We start from the raw sequence: 15,393 nt of genomic DNA, 5'->3' as shown, positions 1-15,393 counted from the left end.
GACAGTTGGAGAGGGATGCAGCTCTCTGAGGCAGTTTTGCTGGGAAGGAGTCTAGGAAATAAGTATCCTAACTCTCCTCCTCTTTTACCCTCCCAATCGTCTGCTGGGCTGAACCCAACTAGGAAGCAGAGGGGAGCCTGTTGATGCAGGTTAGTCTCTCAGGACACAAAACATAGTGCAAAAATGGAGAGAAGAGCTGGAGGGGCAAAAGATACCCAGCGCATATAGCCAAATATATTCTGGTATCCTATAGACTGGATTTCACAGCTTCCAAGTAGCTAGGACAAAGAAGAAAACATCCATTAAGTTATTAACATTGTCTATGATCTTGTAAACAAAATAGTTTCTAATAAGAAACATAGCTATTCCTGATACTAAAAAATATGATACTGAAATGATTTTGCCCACAGCATCCTCAAAAGAAGAAGCTATGCAGTTAAGTATCATCTTTTCCGTGGGAAATATGAAACAAGCTACATAGGACTCTAATTTAAAGACCTTCAATGTAGTATATGATAATGCCTTATTGCAGTTTATTAGAGCTTTTCTTCCAGGAGCTTTTCTCTGATAATTCTGGCTTCATCTAGGTGTGGGGGTAGAATGGACAGGATCTATATATTCATGCATTCTCTGTGAAGATTATTTGCTAGCAGCTGAGTTTTTGATAAACATCTCAGTTTGGAGAATTCAAGTTCTTACTCTCTGTCAAGTAACTGGAGAGCGGATACTATTTATATTGCTGATGAAGAACAGAGCCATGTAATTAATAACTGAGGATTTGGTGACATTTTATGGAGATTCATTGCTTTTTTTTTTTTTTTTTTTTTTTAAGTTTGAGAGGGAGAGAAAATACACCTGTGGGAGAGAGCAGGGGAGGGGACAGAAAGAAAGAATCCCAAGCAGGCTCCATGCTTTCAGTGTGGAAATCAGCGCAGGGCTCCATCTCACAAACCATGGGATCATGGCCTGATCCAAAATCAAGAGTCAGATGTGTGGGGCGCCTGAGTGACCCAGCCGGTTAAGTGTCTGACTCTTGATTTTGGCTCAGGCCGTGATCTCATGGTTCATGAGTTTGAGCTCTGTGTCTGGCTCTGTGCTGATGGCTCAGAGCCTGCTTGGGATCCTCTTTCTCCCTCCATCTCTCTCTCTCTCTCTCTCTCTCTCTCTCTCTCTCTCTCTCTGCGCCTCCCCTGCATGTGTGTGCACTCAAGAGTCTGACACTTAACTGACGGGGCCACCCAGGCGCCCCAGAAATTCATTATTAATAAAGACCTCTCCATGGCAAAGTCAAGGGACACCCGAAGAGTAGAGCACATGTGTTTTCTCAGACTACAGTTCACAGTATTCCTTCATAAGTACAAATGGATGATTTTAACTCTGAACTCCATGTGAAAATTCTTAAAGTGGTATTTGCATGTACCTGTCTCAGTAGTAACAAAATTTCAAATTAATCCATAGATCATTTTATTGATTCAGCATAGATTTATTATACTCTTTGAACTACTGGGCACACTCTACATGTTATAGAATGTACACGGATGAGCAAAACATAGTGCCTTTTTATGTATATGCAGGCAGTATACGTTCTAGAGTCATCCAAAATAAACTAGCCCCCTAGTTTCAGTCAAATCACTCAGGATAGAACTATTTACTATATAGTAATAAATATTGAAGGATGTTTAACAAAATTATTGCATTAGTATGGGGTAGTTTGTCGTACTAAATATATAGCAGTGCTTGTTGGTTAAGGCCATTTCTAGTTCATAATGATAAAATTCTGTTTTTCATATATAAGACCCTATGCGTTCTGTTTTCTTTAGCCTCTAGGAGCGAGGATGAGGAGGAGTGGGAAGGAAGATGAATGTAATCGTTAAGATACCAGACACATTTTATCTTCCTTGGAAATTATGTGGTCTGTTTATAGGCTTTTCCTACTAATTTTGACTCTTTATAAACATTAATAAGTAGATATTAGTAGGTTCATACAGTTTAGTCCAAATATAGCTCTTCACAAAGACGGAAGGAATCAGAGTTGCATGCGGTCTGATATTGTCATCTTCTTTCCAAGATATTGACCATTTTAAGTGGCTAAATCTTTATTAAGGAATCTGGTACAAGTATTAGATAAAATGGCTTTTCCTTATTCAGAAGCCGCCTTTATATAATATGGATGATAATCCTTTATTATATGCATTACAAATATATATTTTTTTGCTCAGAATTAAATTTTTTTGCCATTTTTGTAAAACACATAAACATAGAACTTGAGGTTTTCTTGATATTTTTAAAAGACTAGAAATGAGATACTGTAGTATTTTGAAAACTTTGCTTTAAGGACTATTGCAGTTTAATTTAGCATTAAATGGCATAGTCATACCTAATTTTCTTTTTTCTTCCTTTTATAAAAAAATTTTAAGTAATCTTTACTCCCAACATGGGACTCAAACTCACAACCCTGAGATGAATAATTGCACACTCTTCTGAGCCAGCCAGGCGCCTCCTTCCTGTTTTTAAATTTTTTAAAATTTTAATATGAACTAGCTAGCTGTCCTCTTAACGGATTTTTAAGTGTATAAAATGGTATCGTTATCTGCAGTCACAGTGATATACAGCAAACCTCTAGAACCTGTCTCACATAACCAGTGTTTTATATGTGCTGACTAGTAACTCGTTTCTGCCTCTTGTAGCCTCTGGCAACCACCATTCTGTTCTTTGCTTTTATGAGTTTGACTGTTCTACTTACTTCATGTAAGTGAAATCACGCAGTGTTTGTACTGTGACTGGCTTTATTTAACTTAGCATATCATGAGGTTCTTTCATGTTATTTGCAGGATTTATTTATTTGCAGAATTTCCTTTTAATAATCCATTGTATGTACACACCACATTTTCTTTATCCAGTCACAGGATTGTTTCTGCCTTTAGCTATTCTCAATAGCACTACAGTGAACATGAGACTGCTAATACTTCTTGACTCTCCTGATTTCAGTTGTTTTGGACAAATACCACAAGTGAGATTGCTGGATCATATGGTAGTTTTGCTTGTTTGGTTTTTGTAGGGGAACTTCCCTACTGTTTTCTATAGTGGCTGCACCATTTTTGCATTCCCACCTACAGTATACAAGGGCTCCAGTTTCTCCACACTCTCACTGATACTTGTCTTTTGTTCTTTTGATAATAGCTATCATAACAGGTATGAAGTGATAGTTTATTATGGTTTTGATTTGAGTTTCCCTGATGATTAGCGACCTTGAGCGTCTTTCCATATACCTATTGGCCATTTGTAGATTGTCTTTGGAGAATTGTTTATTCAAGTTTTTAGCCTATTTTACAATTGGGTTGGTAGTATCTTTGCTATTGAATTGTAGGGGTTATGTATTTTGTAGTAAATTCACTCAACAGATACATGGTTTACAAATAATTTTCTCCCATTCTGGAGGTCATGCTTTCACTTCTTGTTTCCTTTTCTGTGCAGAAGCTTTTTAATTTGAGGCAGTCCTACTTGTCTGCTTTTGTTTTTGTTTCCTGATTGCAAATGTGTTTGTTCAGTTTTGGGCTAGTCTTGTTATAGTGTCTTTTGACCTATTAAAATATATACTATCTTTCTATAATTTCTATGATTTTTGCTTTTTGTGTCATGCTTGAGAAATCTTTTCCTACATCAAAGTTATAACATACTTTTTTCTTTAACCTTTTAAAGCTATGCTTTTTCACACTTGGTTTGGATGTATGACGTGACCTAGGACAGTTTTTCCTCATACGATTAGCCATTTGTCCCAGTACCATTCATTGGGTCCATTTTTCCTTCACTGATTTACAGTGCCATTTTAGTCCTACACATCTCTGTTTTCTGTTCTGTTGGTCTGTTTGTTTATTTTCTAGTATCAGGCTATTTTAATTACTAAGGCTTTACAGTGAGTCTTAATGTCAGGTAAGGAAAGTTTCCCACCTTGTTTTATATGCAAAATAGTCTCTGCTGTTCTTGATCCTTCGCTATTCCATATGAATTTTAGAATCAGACTTTTTTTTTTTGTTACATCCTCCCTCTCTCTCTCTCTCTCTGTCTCTCTCTCTGTCTCTCTCTCATCAGACTTTTGAATCTCCTGAAAATCTCTGTAGAGATTTTGGTCAGAAGTGTTACAGAGGTTGAATTTATTGAAATCGTACATTAATTTGGAGAGAATTGACATCATAATGGTACTGATTTTTCCCTCCCTCTCTCCCATTTTTAAAAAATATGCTAAAAGAGGGGCACCTGGGTGGCTCAGTTGTTTGAGCATCCAATTTTGGCTCAGATCATGATCACACAGTTCTTGGGTTCAAGCCCTGGGTTGGGTTTTCTGCCCACAGGTCTGAACCTGGAGCCTGCATCAGATTCTGCATCTCCTTCTCTCTCTGACCCTCCCCCACTTGCACTCTGTCTCTCTCTCTCTCTCAAAAGTAAATGAGCATTTAGAAAAATAAAAGAAATCTGTTTATTGGATGTGTAAATATGTTGTATTATCTTTTCCAAAAACTTTATAGTTTTTGTTTATATAACAATGGATTTTTTTTCCTGTTTCATAATCTAAGTGGTTATTACTAGTGAGTATGAATAGTACAGATTTATACATTAGGGTTGTATTTTGCAACTGTTGATTTATTAGTTCTAAGAGTTCCAAATAATGGTAGAATTTTTTTAGATTTATTAAATAGATGTTCAATTGACTGAGCCACCAAGAGCCCCTTCATTTGCAAGATTTTATTTTTTAATTTTTAAAGTTTTAAGAAAGTAAACTCAGTGCCCACCGTTGGGCTTGAACTCATGACCCTGAGATCAAGAATCACATGCTGTACTGACTGAGCCAGCCAGGCCTCCTTATTTGGAAGATTTTAAAAGTGTTATCATGTTTAAAAAAAAAAAAATACTGTTTTTGATGACAAAATCAAAACATCTCTGTAATAAATGCAGTCTTTGTAGTTTGAGTTTATAGTCTTCACATTGTTAAAATACCACCTTCATCTGAAGAGACAGATTAGTATCTGCTGGAAAGGTGCAGAAACTGTGCACTGTGGTATTGAAACAGTGCACTGTGGTATTGAAACAGAAAAATCTCTGTATGGTACAGTTTTTCTGCCCACTTGTTTTATTTCTGTTTTAATATTTCTGCTATCTAAAGGCCTTGTTCATACATAAGTGACAATCCCCATTTTGGAATATACTGACTCTTTCCTCTGGATTTTTTTAATACTACATATGACATATGGCTCTGGCACAGGGTCCACGTGAGGATGTCCAATGGTTCTGTACATTAATTGCTGGAAAGCCTAGTTCCTTTTGGGAAAATATGAACATAATGAACATTTAAATATTTTCTTAAACCTACTCTACTTTGGAGGTCACAACTTTAAATTTTTGTTTGTTTATTTTTGAGAGAGACAGAGTGTGAAGAGGGGAGGGGTAGAGAAAGAGGGTGACACACAATCCGAAGCAGGCTCCAGGCTCTGAGCTGTCAGCACAGAGCCTGACGCGGGGCTCGAACTCATGAGCCCTGAATTGTGACCTGAGCTGAAGTCAGACGCTTAAATGACTAAGCCACTCAGATGCCCCTATAGGCCACAACCTTTTTTTTTTTTTTAATGTTTTTTTATTTTTGAGAGACAGAGAGAGACAGTGCGAGCAAGGGATGGTCAGAGAGAGAGGGAGATACAGAATCAGAAGCAGGCTCCAGGCTCTGAGCTAGCTATCAGCACAGAGCCTGATGCAGGGCTCAAACCCACGAACCGTGAGATCATGACCTGAGCTGAAGCCAGATGCTTAACTTACTGAGCCACCCAGGTGCCCCTATAGGCCATAATTTTAAACCATATCCTAGTTATAACTCAGAAAGTTCACAGATTCTTGCCTCAGCCCCAGTATTCAAAAACTTAGTAGACTGGGTAGAAGAGTCTCTTACTGTGAAAGTCTGAAGGATCTGGGGAAATATTATCATGCTATGGATTTAAGACACTTCTGCAGAATTCTATATTATTTATTTGTAATTGCTTAAATTGATTTTAAAGACATGAATAAGGACTTAATAAGCAGTTTATTTAAAAAGTAACTGATGCCATAATTATTTCATAGTTCAAAACTATTTGAAGTGCAGGCTTTTAAAACAAATTCAGACTAGTCCTTTTCATTAGAAATTCAAGTTAATGAACCTGTAATGTACTTTATTACTTGAGGTATTGACTATTCCCCTCTGTGTTTCTTAAGTAATAGGAGTGAAACATCTACATCTGATAACACAGAACCTTATCAAGAGAATACAAGGTAAGCTTTTGAAAATTCTACTTTAGTAAATTATCACTTTATAAAAATAGATTTTTTAATTAAATTTTCTTAGTGAATTCATCAGACAATGGTAGACGTTGGGAATTTAGAAATAAATGCTGCAGGTGCTTTTACAGATCACATTAAATAAGAATAGTTTAGTTCTCCTTTTTCATTGTGATCTGGTTTCTTCCATGCATAATTTAGGTAGAGTTGTTCATATTGAACTGTCTCTTGCTGAAATTCTGAGGTATTAAACATCAGTTATGCATGATCCTCAGAATGTTTTGAAATGTTGATCTTTCTAATGATTGATGCTTTTGTTTTTCACTTTTCCTATGAATTTTGTGTGTTAGATTCCTAGAGACTGGGATAAGTTAAGATGTATCTTGATGGGAGTCTTTTAAAAGTTTTGAGTTCCTAGATAATGGGGTGTCCAAACTGGGACACCACAGGATATTTATAATTTTCAAGGGAGTTATAGTGACATCTGTTGGCCTTACACAAATGATTAAATTCAAGGTGTTTGGACCTAACTGCTTAATAAGTGGGACAGCTAGATTTGTTTTTGTTTTAGGCCTAGAGACACCATGAAAAAAAATGTACTGAGACACTTTAAGGGTACTGTAAACTGAGATTGTTTGGGAACATCTGTTGTAGATGAGATAATGAAAACCGTTTTTTCAGAATTTTAAATAGTCGAATAAGTATAACTTTTAAAAAATGAAACTTACAGTAATTGGTCAGAATAGGAAAGCATTATTTTTATGTTAAAATTTCAAATTAAATATAATTCATTTAAAATTGTTTTATAGTTCTTCTGGGCATCCTACTTTTAAGTGTCCTTTGTGTCAAGAATCAAATTTTACCCGGCAGCGTTTACTGGATCACTGTAACAGTAGTCACTTATTTCAGATCGTTCCTGTGGTAAGTACCTATGTTTAAGATGTTCTTCTGCTTCAATACACTGTTCCATTTATTTCATTTCATTTCTTGTGTGCAAGGGAAAGGAGTTGATTTAAATTTGGATGGGGCATTATCATTAAGGTAGGTGTTTGTCAACAAAAAATTGATGACTATGAAGCAAAATGAGGTATTGAACATTTCAGTAACTCACTTTGTAAGGGTAATGTAGGAAAATAGCGTGGAGAAGAATGAAATATTGAAAGGTGAGCTGGGAATTCATTTGAGGAGTGGTAGAACCAAACTTTATCGAGTCCAGTTTCTTAGGCTAGAGAATGCTGGGTCTGGTCTGGTGGGTCTGCTGCAGATGAAAACACTTAAACATAAATATAATGTCATCAGGTATTTTTAATTGTATCCTTGCGGAATCTAGTGTATGAATAAAGTAAGGAAGGAAAAGAATTTTACTTTCTTTTTGATGCATACATATCTTTTTGATGCCATTTTGAGGCTGTGTATGAAAGGGGTGAGACCTTTTTGATGAATGAAGGAGATAGAGTGGAGTGTGGGATTCCAACATTGTGTTAATGGTTCTACAAGTCGTATTTTGGAACATGAGTTACATAGGTAAGTGATTTCAACTGTGGATGGAACAGGAGAAGCTGAACTGGAAGAGACACTTGCTTTTCACCTGTACATTTTGGTACATAAATATTTTCTTCAGAAATAAGAGTAGAAGGAAAATTTTATAAATTAAGGATTATAGATCTTTCTAAACGGTTTTAGTGGATGTACTAGGGAAAAGTGTGAAGGAATACGCCTCAGTAACTTTTGAGGCTGCCCGTACTCTCACATAGCACTAAGGGAGATACTGTCTACTTTGCTCATCAGGAGAGGGTCAGTTACTGTTGTTTTTTTAATGTTTTATTTATTTTTAATTTTTTATGTCTTTATTTTATTTTGAGAGAGACAGAGATTGAGTGGGAGAGGGGCAGAGAGAGAGGGAGACACAGAATAAGAAGCAGGCTCCAGGCTCTGAGCTGTCGGCACAGAACCCAATGTGGGGCTTGAACCTGCGGACTGTGAGATCATGACCTGAGCTAAAGTCAGATGCTTTACTGACTCTGCCACCCAGGCGTCCCTTATTTTTGAGAGAGAGACAGCGTGAGCAAGGGAAGGTCAGAGAGAGAGAGGGAGACACAGAATCGTAAGACAGGCTCCCAAGCTCTGAGCTGTCAGCACAGAGCCTGACATGGGGCCTGAACTCACGAACCGCGAGATCATGACCTGGACTGAAGCCGGACGCTCAACTGACTGAGCTACCCTGTCGCCCCTGTCAGTTACTATTAAATAAACAGGAACAATTGCCAAAGATATCTCCAGAAAACATCTCATATTTAAGAGATTTCATTTGTTTTGTATTACACTAGCAAATTTTTCTTTCTGCATTATATTTAACACAGAACAAACTTTGGCTAGAGTCCAGTTACCAAAAGTTTCTTATTTCATTTCAGTATATCATCCATTGACTTTTTAGCATGACCTTCATTAAAACCTTAAGGATCCAATTTAAAGTTCACTTCACTTTCATTTTACTTATAAAAAAGTCATAATAATTACAATCCTTTGTGGTTCAAATGAGATTACATACTGGTTAATGATAGCAACTGTGATTGGTATTATTAAAGGTTGGGTGTGATGTTTCTATTCAAACAGTTGTGTAGTCAGAGATTAAAGTAATAAAATGTATAAGATCTCTCTTCTTATTGTGTTGTATTATATTTCTATAATTTATCTGAGGTACTTTGGTCCAGAGATGACCTTGTCCTAAAGTTTGGAAATGGTTTTCATGTAGATGTTTTTGGTAACATAAGCCTGTGTTATTTTAATACTTCCAATAATTAGTATGTTTGGTTATTTTCATTATTTTTTATTTAAAACATTCTATTTCTTATAGACGTGTCCAATTTGTGTGTCTCTTCCTTGGGGAGATCCTAGCCAGATTACTAGAAATTTTGTTAGTCATCTAAATCAAAGACATCGGTTTGATTATGGAGAATTTGTGGTAAGTGAAATTCTTTAAGCTTAAGAAAATAATGTTAAATATTAAGTTAAATTAGCTTTTTCCGTCTAGACTTTGAGTTTTGAGACAAGCTGTCATGTCATACTGGATGGTTATAGAGCAAGTTCTGTTGTTTTTATAATAGAGGTGAACTTTGGTTTGTGGGAGTCGTAAAAGGTGAATTTACTATTGACATCCTATACTAGAGAGATAATATAAGAAGAGCAAACCCCCAGAGTGTCCAAATGGTGATTTATATGAAAACTGTCTAGATTTACGGGTAAGTGTACCTGCTTAGAGAAGTAAAAATGGTTTAACAGTTGAAGGAGAATGTATTTCTCAACTTATACCAAGTTGCTTATTATAATAGATTTCTTGTATTCACATGAGGTGCAGTCTTTTTTAAAAATGAGGGAGCTTAATAAGTACAGCCAGATTGAGTAGGTTCTAGTCTTAGGTGGTGGCTTTTAATTGGGTACGCAAGGGACATTTACACAGTGTAAAAATGGATCCCTAACGCAAAACATGTGGTTACTTTCTACCTCCTAAATGTGTTAGAATCATTTTTTTTAAAAAGTAGATGATTTGTTTTATTGTGAAATTACATTTAATTCAACTTCAGTGAATTAAATCCTTATCTAATTCAGTATTAATCCTGACAAAGAATGACTGATACTTTCTTTCCAGTTTAGGTAATAAATACAGGCATGTGCAATTCTGATAGTGAAAGGAACAGAATTTAGACTTTGTTCTCCAATGTTGAAGTTATATCATTCTTGATTTTTTTTATTTTGTGGAATTTGCATATTTAGTTATATTGTTTTAAAATAACAACTCAAATGAATGTAAAATTCAGATGTACTCTTATAATTTTAGCATTTTTATGAAATAATTGTAGATTCTTAAATTCTCATCTTAAGAAAGTTTACTGTGGAGAACTATGATTTGGAAAAACAAAAATCTGTTTTGTGAACCACTTTTGATTTGATTGTCAGATTGGGGTTTTTGCCACAGAAGAGTATGTAATTTTAATTATTAGGACTGTCAAGTGGCAACCTATAGGCAAACTGATAGGACATAATTGATAGCAAATAGAATTGTTTAAGTGAAAGGTAGTGGTATAACTTAAGATTGAGTGAGCTATGGTTTTTAGCTTCATGTTATTATTAAGAAGCTGCTATTCGGGGCGCCTGGGTGGCTCAGTCGGTTAAGCATCTGACTTCAACTCAGGTCATGATCTCACAGTTTGTGGGCTCGTGCCCTGTATTGGGCTCTGAGCTGACAGTGCAGAGCCTGCTTGGGATTCTCTCTCACTCTCGCTCACTCTCTGCCTCTCCCAGACTCATACTTTCTCTCTCTCTTTTTCTCAAAATAAACAAACTTGAAAAAAGGCTGCCATTCAGTTCTCTTAGTTCAACAAATGCTTCTTTTCTTTAAAATGAATTTATTTTTAGACATTTGGCATTCTTTTCTAGAGATGACAGAACTTACCACTTATGATTGTGGGTTACCTTTCACTGTACTTTTATTTAATGACCTTGTCATACATAAGGCCTTACAACTCTGAAAGTTCATTCTCTGCTGATCCTACATAGTGTGTCAGTTATTCTTTAATTACAACTGAAGTTATTTAGATCTTGTATTTTAAAGGAGAGTATATATTGTGACATAAACCATTTCAAGTATGTGTAATGTATTGGGCAAAGTTTTGAGTAGTAGAATATGTTTTTCCTTTTGACATGTTAATGTCATTGTTTTTAGAATCTTCAGCTAGATGAGGAAACCCAATATCAAACTGCTGTTGAAGAATCTTTTCAAGTAAACATCTGAAGGTTGTAGACATCTCTGCATCTTTGTACCTGCAAGTGCCATCTTGAAGGGGAAAACTACATGAAGTCACCATTTCAGTAACTTGATGTGTGTATTAATAAAAGTAATTCAGTCTTTTGATTTAGGTTTTTAATTTATAAAGGTGGGCCATCTAAAAAATGAAAGGGATATTCTTTAAAAATATTGAAATGATTATATTTCATTAATGTAATGGAAAAGGATTCCCTATTGTACTTCTCTTTTTATATATATTATACATTCTTGAATTTTTCCTTATGTTGTTTTTGGAATTTGGTGCAGTTTTCCCGTTGATGTTCTTGAACACCGGTAACACAGTAGCACATCCTGAAGGATGTGACTGGTATAAACCTACCCAATCTGAGCCAGTTATCAGAGTGGCAGAATGGAGACTTGAAGTGCTAAATGAAACAATCCAAAGGAAACTTTTTTAATACAGATTCTAGCTGAAGAATTCAACTATAAGAAAATTGTATTTATATAATGTTTAGTATTTTTGAAGACTAGTGAGATTTCTTTAATAACTCCTTAAAAAGTGAAAGTTCATTGTAGAGATATTTCCTTTTTGCTTTAGAAGGAAATATTAAGAGAAAAATTTCTTTGGTGGGCAGTTGGTAATTTCAAATCCTGTTTGTTTGGCTGACTAATTTGTAAACCTAAAGTTTATTAAGCTGAAGTACAGCTCTTTAGCCTCAGAGTTTTCAATAGCCAGTATTTCTCTTTAGCTACGAGGAAACTTTCATTAGAAACTTTCAGTTGGTGATATCACATTCTGCATCTATATTTAAATGAGAGGTTTGACTTCATCTCCGTTTAGAAATTCATTCAGAGCTAAAGATGTATATGTATATATGCATACACTTTCGTATGTGTATATATACACACATATGCATGCAATTTGTCAGGTTATATACAGAATTTCTATTAAGGTTTTTTAAATATACAAGCAATATGGGATTGGTGTATTTATCTGACTTGATTAAATTTTTGTATATCACCAAACTTTTAAAAGGTTAACAGTCAAATGCTAAGTGGTCTAGTTGGTTACTATTACACCTTAAAATTGAATTTACACACATCCATGATTATCTTGTTTATATGGTGCTCACTTGTTATTCTCAAACATAATGCATGACTATGAAGTAATGAGATGGATGTGACCAGCCATTCTGTTTCACTGCTTTTTAGTCAAAACTGGGTTTGTTCTTCATATTTATTAATAAGAATCATAAAATAACTTGTACTAGAAGGCCTAAACCACAGAATGAAAAACGAAGAGTGTTATTAGCTGACATTCCATACTAATATGTGTTGTTTATGCTTTCTTTAAAATAACTAAAAGAACATAAAAGAAAATCTCAGAAGTAGTTTGCTGCTAATATATACATATATTGTATGAAAGGGTATATTTTGGTTTTGTTAAAACCCTTGTTGACTTTTCTACAGTGAACATTTTTTTTAACTTGATTTAATAAAAATGTTAATTTTGGAAGTGGAGTTTTGTAAAAACCTTTTTCAGTCTATGACTATAGGTAGTAATAATCACCAAAAAAGCCATACATTTAATAACATATGCCTTTGTTCTGTCATTCGAAAGAGTGATGTTTATATGTGCTTGAACATTTCTCTGCAGTTACAAGAGTGTAATTGTAAGAATAGCTGTTTAATGAACTCTTTTTAAAAGATTTTTGACCATAGGTTTTTCCAGTTTAAAGCAATAACTTTAGTACTTTCTTTCAAAGTTGATAATTCCAGTATATCAAGTTAAACCATTCTGAGATTTGAGAACTTCTTTAAAGGAAAATTGATGAAGTTGTGTTTTGAAGAAGTTTGTGGATGAGTTAAAATATCAGTAATAGTCGTGTGTCTTTCCTATAAGCATTTTCAGAAGGAAAATATTTACTGCTGTTATCTGGGAACTCCTCAGTATGGAAATGTTTAAAAATCTCACGTTTTGTCAGTGGATTAGAAATAGGGACAAGCTTTACAGATTTACAGCTTAAATTCCTGAGAAAGTCCTTATTTTTAATGTGCTTGTTAGCTGAGTCTGAATAAAGGAGGGAAACTCTATTGATAGATACTCTGATACCTAAATTTCACAGCACCACTTACAGGAAAGCTCTTTCCCTCAGCAAATTACAGTTTATGTTGTTAAACAGAGTCTTATTTGAGATGTATTACTTTATTTTTCAATTAAAAGTGGTTTTCTCCTACTTGTGTGTCTAATTAAAATTTTGTCTAGAGGCAAACATGATAAAATTTAATTCTCATAACTCACCCTAGAAGACACGTAGGAGATAACCCATCATTTTGCACTTAAAAAAGTGGATAGGAGAAGGCTCCCACATGCTGATGCTGTATGTTGGATTTCACTTGATAAACCTATTTTATCTTTATTTCAAATGTTAATCAACTTAGAAGGCTATTTTGTTAAGTGTTTATGCAGCAAGATTTTCAAGCCCTGTGAGCAACCAGGCAGAGAGCTAGTTAACTGGTTAATAAACATTTTTACATGGAGAAGTTACGCTTAAGTAAGATATTAGGGTTGTAAGAACATATTGCCAAACACTGTCACATTCTTTTGGGCTGCTTAACAAGTACCAGTTATCTTCATTTAATCATAACTTTTATAGAAATCCATTAGGGCTGCTACTCAAAGAATAAACCTTTTGAGGAGATTATGACATTTTAGCCTTTATAGAAAGTGTGACCCAGAAAACATGTAAATACATGTAGTATATAACTCATAATAGAAATATGAATAAAGTACTCATTCCATGATACCACTTAGTGTCAGTATAATTTTCTGATTATGCAATAAAATTTTGAAAAAAGGTGTGGAATGGAAAGGAGTTAAGCAATTAAAAGAGAATACAGGAGCCTCAAGAAAATGGGTATTACCACCTGCATTCCCCTCTAATCCAACATCAGTTATCCAGTCCTGGGACTGAGAGAGGGGACAGTCACCACGCTCACTTCCCTGAAATGAGGATGGGGGGAATGTATGTGTTACATTATGTATGTTAACTGACAGACTTGCATTAAATTATACTGGACAGTTTCCTATATTAATAGGAGCCCTTGAAAGTACAATGGTGAGGAGTCTACTATGACAGAATCCGGGATGAGCAGGGCAGGGGAGTGAATGTGGATGAGACCTAATCAGATGAATCACAGCCATTCTGAGCAGGGGAAGAAGGAACACATGAAATGGGGATGAAGAAATTTCCTATCAATGTGACAAAACAACGCATGATAATGTATACACAGTGAATAATTGCCTGTGTCATCAGAGCTGAGATCAAGAGAAACCAGTACTAGAATCCCAGAAATCCCCTGATTTCTACTTGCAGTCACAACTCCCCACTGCTAATTTCTAATACCACTGATTCTGCCTGCTTTTATGCTTGATAGGAAAGGAAGCACACAGTAAAAATTGAATCTACTTTTGTTCACCATTGTTTTGAGATTTTTATATAGGTTTTAATTTAGTCAAAAGCAGCCTGCAGTAACTTGTCTTTTGTCCAGAACAAAAATGCTCCTTTTTAATATTTGTGAATGTTAGATGCATTGTAAGTGGTTCTTTCGTGTACGCTGGCACTCTGTAGGTGCCAGTTCTAGGTAAAAACTGAAAATTGGCTGGCCTTCCCCTCATGATAACTGCAGAAAGACGGGTGGACGGTGTAACTTAAGAGTTTTTGCCTGACATTTCTCATAAGCTGTGTGTAGGATGTTTTCTTTCCAGGGCATTTTGTAGGCAGTGCATTTTACTAAGTGAGTAAGGATGTTTTTTCCTGGGAATTGAGCCTAATGCGACCAACAGAAACTAAAAGGGGAATTACAGTGGATATACAAGAAGAGATACTGAAAGTGGTTAAGACAACCAACACTAGTTGTTCGAGTTAGCCTGCTTTTGATGATTCTGTAGGTTGATACGTGATTTGACACATTACTTAGCCTCTCGCCTCTGTGGGTCTGAGGATTGAGTGAGCTTATATACAAAGTTCTTGGAACACTGCCTGTTATCTTTACTGTTACTGTGTATTCAGCACATGTCTACCAGTTATGTTTATATCTGTCTGGTTCTCTTTTGGCTCATCATGATCTGCTTTCGTGTGTTTGAGCCCCACATCAGGCTCTTGGCTGACAGTTCAGAGTCTGCTTGGGATTCTCTCCCTCTCTCTGCTCTCCTAGCCCTCCCCTGCTCATGCCGTCTCTCGCAAATAAATAAAACTTAAAAAAAAGATATGTGTATATATCTTTTAGAATAATTTTTATAAAGAATG

General features: G+C 35.4%; 1 protein-coding gene across 2 annotated transcripts in view; it reads left to right on the top strand.

The window, feature by feature from the left end:
• RNF138 (ring finger protein 138) overlaps window positions 1-12,463 on the top strand; it is a 33,846-nt gene extending 21,383 nt beyond the window's left edge. For both annotated transcript variants that reach the window (XM_029922576.1, XM_029922577.1), the window contains exons 5-8: window positions 6,238-6,294; window positions 7,110-7,221; window positions 9,155-9,262; window positions 11,021-12,463. In XM_029922576.1, the coding sequence (XP_029778436.1) occupies window positions 6,238-6,294; window positions 7,110-7,221; window positions 9,155-9,262; window positions 11,021-11,089 (346 nt within the window). In that variant the 3' untranslated portion in view covers window positions 11,090-12,463. The remainder of the gene's footprint in view (window positions 1-6,237; window positions 6,295-7,109; window positions 7,222-9,154; window positions 9,263-11,020) is intronic.
• The last annotated feature ends 2,930 nt before the right edge of the window (window positions 12,464-15,393 follow it).

This window comes from Suricata suricatta, chromosome 14 (assembly GCF_006229205.1).
Source record: "Suricata suricatta isolate VVHF042 chromosome 14, meerkat_22Aug2017_6uvM2_HiC, whole genome shotgun sequence".
Classification (NCBI taxonomy): domain Eukaryota; kingdom Metazoa; phylum Chordata; class Mammalia; order Carnivora; family Herpestidae; genus Suricata; species Suricata suricatta.
Note: the sequence above shows the minus strand (reverse complement) of the source record. Positions and strands in the feature narration are given on the sequence as shown.